The 12,423-nt window shown below is 42.8% G+C and overlaps 1 protein-coding gene across 1 annotated transcript; it reads right to left on the bottom strand.

Moving 5' to 3' along the window:
* Positions 1-6,464: 6,464 nt before the first annotated feature.
* LOC147708698 (uncharacterized) lies at positions 6,465-7,514 on the bottom strand. The gene has a single exon (XM_086925762.1). The coding sequence runs from the start codon at positions 7,512-7,514 to the stop codon at positions 6,465-6,467; it is 1,050 nt and encodes a 349-aa protein (XP_086781888.1).
* Between the last annotated feature and the right edge of the window lie 4,909 nt (positions 7,515-12,423).

Genomic DNA, 12,423 nt, shown 5'->3' with positions numbered 1-12,423 from the left:
AGATATCCCTTGTTGTCGCTTTGTGCTTTTTGAGTCTATTTTTACTTAAAGATTTAAAAAACAATATCTCAGTCTTATTCATTGGATTTTTTGTCATTTTGATGGCATTTTGATGTCAAATCATTTATGAAAATATAATTTTTATTTTTATTTTGTTTGGGATATTACCTATGTTGTATTTTCCTGTATTGCTGTTTGTGTGCTGCACACATACATTACAGAATGCCTCTAAGTTAAGCTTGACTGCTTGTTTGGCAAGCTAACCCGGGTTAAGCACAGGTTAATTTAGTGACTTTTGGTGGTTCACTCTGCAAGGGATTATGGCTGTTGCTTGACCAGGATTCACACACCAACAACCCTATTTCTCACAGTCCCTTTTTGTGAAATGCCCTAAATGCAATCAACCAGGGCTTAAATTTGATTCTTTTATTGACTGGTAACCAGTGAAGTTACTTCAAACCAGAGTGAATCGGTTTCTTCTCAGGTCATTTAAGAGTCAGACGTGCCTTGCATTTTGAACCAACTGAAGATTATTTATCAAATAAGCCAGGGCTCCTGGCTATAGTAAATTGGTATAATCTAATCTAGATGTTACTAAGGTGATCACAATCGATTTCAGAGTTTGTGAAGGTAAAAACTTTGAAATCAGCAATACAGCAAAACAGGCAGCAGTAATTGTCTGAATTTGCAGTTCAGAGGTCCTGGTCAAACTGTATCCCTACATTTCTTACAATTGTAGGATGGACCAGGGATCCCCTGAGATCAATTGGTCATCATCTCAATAAGTCAAGTGGGCAGTGGTTGCCAAAGAAAGTAACTTTGACCTATCGGTGTTTAGCTTTAAACAGCTTGATTTCGTCCTAGTCTCCTTTTCAGAGAGACCTTAAAATCTGTCCACCAGAAAATCATCAACCTGCTGATAAGAAACCATTGATTGGGTGTCATTGCCGTAAGACACAATCATACCCAAATGTTTCACCACATTGGCGATAAGTGCTTTATAAATGTTGAATAAGGTGAGGCTAAGGGATGAGCTCTCTATAACTTGACATATGCAGGTATGTGGCGGTAAGGGCCCTGCACCCAATCAGCTGAAAAGGCATAAAGCCATTATTTGGATCCGTCTCAAGACGCTCCAACAGGATAGTGTGGGAGATGGTATCAAAAGCAGCCAAAATATACAAAAAATATCACTACTGCTTTCTTCCTCAGGTCTAGGTTAGATTTTTATCAAATCTGACACCTCTAACAGTGCCACTTCAGTACTAAACTCCAGGCAGAAACCAAAATGAATGGCATTCAATATTCTGTTACTCTAAAAACTGGGAAATGTGTTTTTTGCCAGATCTCCAGCATTTTCCCTAAAGCTAAAAGCAGGGACATTAGTCTGAAATTAGTCAAGCTGAAAGGGTTAGCATTTGGTTTCTTCAACAGCAGTGATTCAACCCTGCTCTTCCAACCACCAGTGAGGAACGTATCCTAATTCCAATAATTGATTAAACAACCTATTAATAGACTGACCAATAAAGCCACTCATCATCATCATTGTAACATCTTTATTCGTTCATTTGTAAAAAAAGCCATCAAAGTACAAGAGAAATAATATATAAAAATATCTACAATTAAAAATAGTTTAAAACCATTGTAATCTCAAATACAAATGACATCTTGAATCATTTTAAGAACATAAAACATGTACCAACAATCTAATCATACTAGGGTAAGGACACAATGCAGTCACCAAGCATTTGAAAACGAAACCATTGAGTCAGCTGTGGATGTGAGATACATATATATCATAAAAGGATAGATTAAAAAAAATCGAAAATCGAGTCATGATTAGCAAAGACATTTTTACGAATCAACCAAAAAGATAACAGAAAGCAACTCAGAGAAAACACAATTGGTCCAGAAGTGTATGTGTTTAAAATTCTAAATGCAATCTGGTACTTTCTAATACTCGTGTTAAGGCATATAGGTCTAACCCATCACCTACCTACCTGCCTATACTTGGGACAAACAAAAATATGTTCTTCGGTTTCAGCAGCTGCGCAGCATGCCGGGCAGGTTTCTTTAGTTAGGCCCTTCACCTCTTTCCCCGAAACAGATTACCATACTTAAACTTGATGTACAAGCTTTCAGAGAGTGAGGGCGAGATCAGGTCAAGAAACGGTTCAAATAGGGAGTAAGATTTTATGATTAGGAAGTTTGTAGTAAGCTGACCGCTAGTTGGGTTATTCATGTAGTGCCCGCTCCCCACCTTCAGTAAGTAGCTTTGAGAAACAAAATGTTGCGACTGGTGGCCCTTTCTGGATACTCCCGTAAGCCCATTAGGTTCAATAGCTTGCACCATTTAGCAATGTGCTTGAACCAGTGAAGTTTTTTAGCCCAGTTGAGCGCCAATACCTCCCGAATAGAGTTACGATACTCAGTTTGTTGGGGGGTAGTCCATAGACACAAACCAATAGGTTAAGGGTTTAAGGGAAGCCAGAACAACAATTATTTTGAGCCCAAGATCACAAAAAAAGTGGAATAAGTAGTGTTGTGACAGGTAGTGTGATCAAAGCCCTGGCGAAGTTGTTCTCACAAGTCTCTGCAACTCTGGGCATTAAGCTTGCTTAATCTCCACAACGGCCCCCCGCGGCGGGATGCCTGGCTTTCACCTTGGGGATGCCCTGTAGGGGCTATCTCACAGGGAAAAACCAGGACGGGTTCCCAAGGCAAGCGCGGAGATACCCCTTCGGGGGTCGATTCTGGCGCTATATAAATGTAATAAGTCGTTAACTGTTTTACAGGAGTAAATCCCCAGATCTCCGCTCCAAACAGAGCTCCATTTTGGGTCTTTGCACAGTATATTTCAGGGGACAGGGGTTGAGTGTAGGATTTTTTGATCTCTGACATAAGGTTAAAAAACTCTTCCGCAGCTGATATTCCCAACTTTGGGGCCGATTATGATCGCGGACGGACTTGCGTCCGTCCGCGATCATTGAGGAGGAGGGGACGTCCGCCTGGGCTGCAGAGTCCCCTCCTGTGCGATTAGGATGTGACCGCCACCCTGGCGGTCACATCCTCTATTTTTAACATTGCGGCGGGTGCGGCTATAAGCTGCACCCGCGGCAATGTTAAAAATGCTGTCATTGCATTTGCATGCAGAAAGAGGCAGGCACCTCGCGGTGCCTGCTGCTTTCTGCATACAAATGCAAGGGGGTACCATAGGTACCCCCCATGTGCACCCCCACCCCCCCTTCACCTAGGGGGCCCGCAATGGGCCCCGCAGTGAAGTTACACATGCTTTTCCACGGCCGAAAAGCCGCCGCGGAAAAGCATGTTTTACATCCCTCCCTAATCTGCCTGACGGTGTCTGAGAGACACCGTCACCAGATTAGAGCTTTTCCACTGCGGACGGAAACCAGGACCCACCAGCCATCCTAATGTGGCGGTGGGTCTTTGGTCAGTCCGCTGCGGTTTTTCCCATCCTCTGGGACGGCGGTGGCTTCCGCTGGCCCCGAGGATGCGGAAAAACCACAATACTAATGAGCCCCTAAGTGACTCTTTTATGCCAATGCCCAAGTAATCAAAATCTTTTACTCGATCCAGGGGTTTATATTTGATCTTGACCTGTCATATGCCACCCCTTGATTTACCGAGCACCATACATTTTGTTTTCATGGTATTCAGTTCCAGCCTCCTCTCCTTGCAGATGCTCAGGAATTTATCCAATAAATCTTGTAAACCCATAGGAGTAGTGGATATTAATAAAGAATCACCAGCAAATAGCAAAATGGGTACTTTTGCATTATTCAATGAAGGGGAGTCATTTTTACAATCCAATAGACAACACACCACATCATTAATATACAGAGCGAACAATGTGGGGGCGAGGGCACACCCCTGACGCACCCCACGTTCAATCGGAATCCTCTCTGTGAGTTCCCTATTTGCCCCCCACCTTACCTGGGCATAATAGTCCTTATGCAATCTAACAAGTACACCAGGTCAACCGGGGCACCTTGATCAAGCATAGTCTTTCCCAGTAGGTTACGTGGTACTAAATCGAATGCAGCTCGCAGGCCCACGAAAGCTACATAAAGCCGCTGTTTTCCTAAGTAGCACATACTTCCATGCTAACAGAGAAAATCTAAAAGCTTGGTCACACATACTTATTTATGCACGGAAAGCTAGCTTGGGCTGGGGACAGTAATATCTTTTCATCCATCCAGTCCTGGAGCTTATCTAAAACTTGTCTAGCAAAAACCTTCTGTAGGCTGTCAATCAAACTGATGGGTCTATAATTAGAGGGAATGGAAGAGTTACCCTTTTTAAAGATGGTTATTAGCTCTGCCTCCCTCCAAGTTTCAGGAATATCACCACCAGCTAAAATACAGTTAAATAAAGGTTAATGTATGGTGCCCATATTGCGGGTTCAGACCTAAACAAGTCCCCTGGTATCAGGTTGGGTCCCGGGGCTTTACCTGTTTTTAGTTTCTGGATTGCTGACAAGGTATCTTCAAGACTGAAAACTTTAAAGCCACTCATTTTAAAATACGGGGGGCAAGGACGTGAAGGGGAGCTAAAATTAGCATTAAGGATAGCTGATTTAGAATCTCAAAGGTGTTCAATAAAGGGCCATTTCTCATATTCTGATGAGTTGGGGAAGGATCAAGGGTGCTAGCTGCCTCATAATTATGGAACTGGGATTAAATGTCCTTCACCTTCTTTTGAAAATACTCAAAAAGATTATCACATGAAGGTTGTCAGGCAGTAATTGTTTGTTGGCCAGCCGTCACAGCACTGAACATGGCTGAAGGAGGAATACAATTATTTGAACAAAGTTCTTCTGCAAAGTTTACTGGTGCAATGATAAGCTAAATTACATGCAGAGTTCACTCTAGAGGAACTGAAGAATGAAATAAAAACCTTATATTATACAAGTTATTAGATCCGGACGGCTTCACCACATACGTTTTCAGAAAGTTTACCACATGGTGTCTGCAAGAGCGACAAGAGTATCCAGTTATTCTTCCTTAGTCGCTAGTACAATACCAAGTTTTTGTAGCTAAAAAAGTTTTTGTTTGTAGATCTAATTAGGATTGTACATTATAAAAATTAACTGTCTTTTCACTTTTCGTTAAACTGTGTCCGCAGACTGTGGCCTTTTGCTTTCCTTGTAGTATAGATTGTACATATTTTTAGATTGTAAGTTTATGCCCTTTATAGTCCCCTCCCCTGAGTGGCGTGAATGTGTTTTGAATGTCTGTGATGTGCCTGGAACATTGTATGACTGATGAATACTAGTCACTTTCCCAAGTCCTATGTGTCCTTTTGTAAATATGTCCCTTTGTAAAAAATGAAAATATATAAGCTTTCCGTCTTTCTAATAATGTTAAAATAAAAAAACTATTAAGAAGTAACTCCCGTTCTTGAATTTTCTTTCAAGTTCTGTCTTGTCACTTGGTTTATTAAAATTATCCATATCAGCACTGGCACCCCTCTTTTGTTTTTGATGTTGCAGAGAATGCATCACTACATCAGCTTCCCTGCAACGCATGCAGAACTGCTCAGGACCAAGACAGACTTTTATCAGATGGCGCATTTCTCCAACATTATTGGCTGTATTGATGGCACCCACATACCCATATGTCCACCTGCTGCCACAGAGTACATTTATAGGGACAGGAAGTCCACCCACACCATAAATGTACAGGTGATCTGTGATTCGAAATACATCATCACGGACATTGTAGCCAAATTTCCCGGGAGTACCCACGACTCTTACATCTTCCAAAACAGTGGGATCTACGCACGCCTGACAGCGGGGGAATTTGGCGAAGAATACTTGCTAGGTAACACACTGTGTGAAACTCCCTTGATACATATTGCAGATGGATGTGTTTGTGTGCATGTGAGTAATTTTTTTTTGTTCTTGTTACAAATAGGGGACAGTGCATATGCCCTCCGGTCCTTCATCCTCACAACCTACCTCAACCCTTCAACACCCAGCCAGAGGAAATACAACAGGGCACACAAATCAGCCGGAAACATTGTGGAGCGAACCTTTGGTTTGTGGAAGAGTAGGTTTCGGTGCCTACATAAAAGTGGGGGGGGGCCGCCAGTACACACCGGTCACCTGCTGCAAGATGATTGCAGACTGTGCAATGTTGCACAACCTTGCGGTTAAGAAGGGCACAGAAGTGGATCCCTCGGATTATGAGGACCATGATGACGAGCAAGCAGTGTCAGAACCACACACAGCTGGAGTTGCGACACTAACGATGGCAGACACAGACGGGAAGAGATCACAAGCAATTTTTTTTAAGCAAATAAAGAGACACCGACAGGTGGAGTATGCACCCAACGTAGTTTAATTGTGTCACTGCGTAGGTTTCTAAAGCACAAATGTGCAACACAAATTATTTAAATGCGATGATGTGAGTCCTGGGTCACTTCCCCATTAACTGAAAAAGTCATTTGCGTCCACGCTTACCAATGGCAGTTGTTTGGTGCTCGCTCTGCTCACTTTGCGTTTGGGCTGTAGCCTCAGCGTGGCGCCTGCTGCTCCTCCTTGTCTCTACCGCAAGGGAGCTTGCCATGCTGCTCCTACTTGTGCTCTCTTCACTCTCTGGCACATCCAGAGCAGCAGTTTGTGCTGTTTGTGCATTTAACAGCGCCTCAAGAGCACTGGTCATCCTGGCCATGCCCCTAGTGACCTCATTACTGTTTTGGGCTAGACCCTCCTGCATATTTATGCTTCTCCTGCATAGGAGGGATGTGGCTGTGGCCAGCCGGTTGATGGCTTTATTTTGTTCATGCGCACGCTGCCTTTCCTTGCGCCTTGATGCAAATTCGTTGTCTAGTTTGGTGCACAGAAGCTGCACCGATTGTGACATTTCACGCATCCCTACAGCCATCTCTTTGTTGACATCTACTAGTTCCCTGATGCCCTTTCCTATGTCTCCCATGTTGTTGTTCAGGTTCCTCATTTGGCGTTGGCAAGACATGATGGCTTTTCCCTGCATCCTCTGGATTTTTACCATGCTTCCCTCCAGGCCACGGAACACACTTGAACCCTCCACACAGGCAGCTGCACTACTTTCTTGGACTCTGTGGCATCTTGCAGCAGTACGGCCCACCTCTGCACTGGACTGCAGTGTGGCAGAGCTACCATCCACAGGCAAGGTGTGTGTGTCTTCCCCCTCCATGTCACCTGCTGATGACTCCATTTCTAATAGTGGGGCCATAACATGCCTCCTGCTTGGTTGTGATGCAGGTGTTGTCTCATGCAGTGATGCTGGCATTTCTGGGGATGACAGCAACAGAGGGGATTGTGATCTTTCTGGGGATGCCTGCAACTCTTGATCAATTTCTGTATCTTCTACAGGAGGATGGCTACTTGGTGCACCTGTGTTCTGTGATATGTTCTGTGCACTGGGACCTGGCTCCTGACTCTCATCCCGGTCCGGTGCCGTGCCTTCAGTCTCCTGGGAACGCCTACGTGATGTGACACCTGTGGACATATGTGCGTACATTAGCTAAGCACTACTGTCTCACTGTCACTACAATTAAATATTTCTCACTTTAGCTTTATTCTGTCTGCAATCATTTCCCTAACTTGCTGGTTGCTGTGCTGTATGACATGGTCTTTGATTTACTGACTACATGTCCCATGATGCATTGTTCCTGTATAGTGCTAGCAGTACTGGACTGGGGTTCAATTGGCCACAAAGGGTAAAGGTAAGGATGATGGTATGGGGGGGAATGCTGTGCATGCGTCTTACCTTTTCTGCTTGCATATCTGGCTGAGCTGTCTACTTCTCCCAGTCCGCAGACGCTGTCAGGCTCTATGGTTGAGACCACCATCTCCTCCAGGTCAGTAAGAGGGGTGCTGGGTTCTTGCCTCCACCAGTTTTGGTTGCCTGCTTGTGGTGTTCAGCCAATTTTTTTTTGTTCGGCTCCTGAAGTCGTAGAATCTCTTTTTCAGGTCCTCTGTGTCTCTGGTAGTCAGTCCAACTGCATTCACTTTGTCAAGTATGTCCAGCCAGAGTTTCCTTTTGGCAGATTCTGCCACAGTGAGGGACTGCCTGCCAAACAGTTTTTGGTGCACCTTCAACACCTCCTCCACAAGGACCTGCAGCTCCATGCTTCTGAATTTCAGTTTCCTCCTCCTCTCTGGCTGCTCTTTGTCTTTGCTGCTTGCCATTTTTCAGTTTTAAAAGTGCACAAAACTCTTTCTGCTGCTCAGGGACTCTCTGCTCCAATGGCCTCTCCAGAAGCTTCTAATTAGTTGCAGCTGCCTGTCTAGCCACTTCCTGGTAGGGAGGGGGAAGGTGGAAGCACCTGATTGGCTGCCTACTTAAGTTTCACTTTTGTTAGATTTCCGATTCAGTATTTACCGAATCGGTATTTATCACATCGGTATTTCCTATTCATTCCTATAGGCCAAAAGGCCCAAAGGAATGAATGGGGAATACCTATTTGGTAAATACCGATTCGGTAAATACCGAATGTCCGTTTCCGAATTTTACTGATTCGGTATTTTTTACCGAATTTTTATCTACATACTATTTACCGATTCTAAAATACTAATTCGGTAAAATTCGGTATTTTAGAATCTGTAAATTAAGATTACCTACATCCGGCCCAAAGTCCCTTACTGGGTGAGCACCAAATAGAATTAAAGAGATGGACAATTTTGGCAATTAAGAAGAAAGAGCATAACAGTTTAATTATTGCATAACGTTCTGATCTTCTTTCTTTGACCACAGATGCCACTGATTGACTAATATTTGTTAATGTTTGAAAAAATCATTAACTGATATGTGTGGCATGGAAGATACCCAAGGTTTGAGTGGGTCCACCTTGATAATATCAAGCAGGACAGTTAAATCCATTGAGGTACTTTGAGGCACACAATCTTTCTATACAGGGGACTGATTATAGGGGACAATGAACGACTTGGGTGAGCAGCAATAGAGTCTCTTGTCTCTCAATACTTTATTATTGCTATGAAATTAAATTGGATTTCTATAAAGCATAGCTACCCTGAAGCCTCCTTGCGTTTATGGAGCGAGCTGACAGATAGGTATCTCATACTAATGTGACGTGCTGAAAAGATGAGTTTTGAGAACTTTTTGGAAGGCCAGTATGTTTGGTTCCCCTCGAAAGGTAAGGGGAAGAGAATTGCAAAGATTGGAGGAATTAATGGAGAAAGAGTGTCCACTCCATCTGGATCTTCGTACTTTCCTTGGGGTGGCAAAAAAAGCGGAGCTAGAACAAAGACTCCTGGGGGGGTGATAGGGGGTGGCCAGGGACTGAATGATGGCTGGGCCTGACTTCCACAGAGCTCTATGGGCCAGGCACATGGCCATAAAATGCATCCTGGACCAAATTGGAAGTCAGTTAAGATTCCTCAAGGCAGGTTTTGCTGATTGTCTCCGAGGAATCTGGAGCAATTGGTGAGCCGCACATTTCTGGATCACTTGTAATCTTTGGATTGTGGACTGAGGGGCCCCAAGATGAAACGAGTTCCCGTAGTCCAGGTGGGATAGTATGAGGGTTTGCACTTCCTCGCACTTCCTCACCTGGAAAGGGAGCAGAGGGGGATCTTTCTTAACATTCTCATTAGGCCAAAACATGTAGCAGAGAGCTTAGTGGCTTGATGATTAAAGCAGAGAGAGCTGTCAAGCCACATGCCTAGGCTTTTAATCTGCTGCTTTGGGGTGGGAGTAGGGCCAAGGCAGGTCGGCCATCTAAGTGCCGAAGAGGGTGATGGAGATTTGCCCAGAAACATCAATTCGGTCTTGTCCCATTTAGCTTAAGGTGGGAGTGGTCCATCCATTCACCTACCGCCATCTATCCAATTAGGAACAAAGGAAAGTGAGGAAAGATTATACATTTTACTTAATGGAAGAACATTTTAGCACACCACATATAATCCAGAAAACTCTGGAGATTCAAGAGAAACTGTGATTGATAGCCACAGTGAGCAGTAATACTGATTTCTTAGGAGGAAACACGTTTTAACACGCTTTCATAGTATCCTTAAGAGAGAAATTACGAAGTCTTACATGCATAATAGAAAGGGGATTCCAAATATCCACTGCTTCAAATATCTTCAGATTGCTCCTTCTAGCCAGTCATTCCTATCGAAGGCAGAAGTCAGCCAACAGACTCAAAACCCTATCTATGCTCTCATGGGAACTCTTCTAGTCAATTAAAATCTAGAGAGACTAGACATAGAACATATTGGGAAGATGAACTGGTGAAAGCATGGAGAAGTGAACATGCCATTAAAACAAAATCCTCGTCACCAGGTAGGGGATTTCTGCGGAAAGTTACCTGAAGGTGTTTAAGAGTTTATGTGCCCTGGAGAAAATATTTTAGAGATGCATAAATAAAACATTGTGGCCAAACAGGTGGCACATATTGTGGTAATGTCACAAGAATGTGAGATTCAGGAAGAAGTCTATCTGTACAAAAAGAGACCCACTGGCAGAACCCAACCTCATAGCCCAATTCGTTCCCTCTCAAACAAGGGTAGAACTGAGCAGTTCCCTGATGTATTTTAAGGACCATCGTTGGGGCAATCAAGAAGAGCTTTACTCTGATGTAATTGTCTTCAGAAAAACCGATAGTGGAATAATGTAAAAACAAAGGTTACAATAAGGCTTCTTCCAAACAGTTTGACAGGTTGAAATGTGTATGGCAGAACACAGAAAACACAAAGCATCGGTGATCCCATCCTCAGTTTAAAGGGCATATCAAGCAACAATATGTAAACCATCTGTAAACAAACCTCTTTTCTTGCCAATACTTTGAGACATAAGAGGTTACAAGCTGAAGGACTCTTCCAAGAATGATTACATATAAAATGTGTTTTTACAACTGGAAGGAATGTTGTAGATATGAGTTAACTAAATTGAATTCCTCCATGGTTTATAATCATTGTATTTTGGTGTAATGGAGCACAGCTTCCCTAGAGTAATATATTGAAGTTTATGAAGAGATGGACCATGGGGACGAAAGTAGATGGGTAAATCAAGAAAAAGATTGCATTGTGAAAAGAGAGCACTGCAATGTTCTCTGTCATTATCAGAGTGGATTCATACAGCTTTTTTTCAATCTTACCATCATGTGAAGTTGCATGGAAGACATTTTGGTAAAGGGATTGAATTTATGAGAGTTTGCAATACAAGTAATTACTCTGTTGTGTAACAGACATCATATATTCTTTTATTGGCCTTGCCAAGACCTCTCTTTTGGTAAAGAAACCAAGACAACAGAGCAACTGCCTGTTCCTTAATGCCGGCCATGTTTGGGTCGGGCAGAAGATCTGTGGGTCCACCCAAGCATCTATGAACTGTAACTTGGAAATCTTCCCCCTAAACACTTGCATTTGAAAGGTGGGCTGCAGTGTCGAGGTGGGTTCTCTGCAGTGCATGAGTAATTGACAGGAAAACAGGAGCAATGCCAATGCACCATAGCATTTGGCACCAGCATGAGTCCGTGTCATCAAGACAGATGTATGTGTTGCGAATGGATAACACACTCTGTTACTCCTGCAGTACAGCAGGTGGTGCTTGTGGTATAGTGACTTATGGCATGATGACAACTAACTGTAAAGATGACATTGATGATAAAAGAATTGAATTTCTAGATGTGCAGCTATTGGTGAACAATAACAAACTGGAGAGCAGACTGTTTAGAAAGACAACATCTGGCAACAGTCTGCTACATGCAGATAGCTGTCATCAAAGAAACCTTGTTATCAGTATCCCGTATGGGGAGCTGTTACGTGCAAGGAGAAATTGCAGCTCTGATGCCAGTTTTAAAGAAGAGATGAAAGTCATGACAACTCGCTTTAAGAAAAGGGGGTATTCAACAAAAATAATAAATCAGGCATGTATCAAAATCCAACTAATAGACAGAAAGGATTTACTAATAGACAAATGTATAGATACCAACATAGAAACTCCCACACATTTTATCACAACATATAATAATCAGTCTTGGGAAGTGAGACGTTGTTTGAAGAAATTCTGGAATGTTCTAGATACAGATAGTACACTCAAAATATATGTAGGTGATAATCCCAGGATCACCTGTAGGAAATGTACGGCCTTAGGAGACATGTTGTGTAGCAGTGATCTATGTAATGCAAGTGACAAACACGTGGTAAAGGGATTTTTCACTTGTAGGGCATGTAAGGCGTGTAAAAACAGTGCAACACAAAGCAAATTGATTTGTCTGTACATCAAAAACCATTTGTCATAAATAAATATTTAACTTGTAAATCAGACTTTTGTGTATATGCCCTGATTTGTCCATGTCCATTTATTTACATTGGAAGCACTATGCACCAAGTAAAAAAACGTGTTCTTGAACATAGAAGAGCTATTGTTAATGACGATAAGCAATATCCAATAG

The sequence above is a fragment of the Lissotriton vulgaris genome, chromosome 6 (assembly GCF_964263255.1).
Source record: "Lissotriton vulgaris chromosome 6, aLisVul1.2, whole genome shotgun sequence".
Taxonomy (NCBI): domain Eukaryota; kingdom Metazoa; phylum Chordata; class Amphibia; order Caudata; family Salamandridae; genus Lissotriton; species Lissotriton vulgaris.
This window is presented reverse-complemented; position numbering and strand designations above follow the sequence as displayed.

Bases quoted from the DNA above. Each gene is read 5' to 3' on its own strand.
- LOC147708698 (XM_086925762.1), bottom strand. From the start codon at position 7,514: ATGTCCACAGGTGTCACATCACGTAGGCGTTCCCAGGAGACTGAAGGC.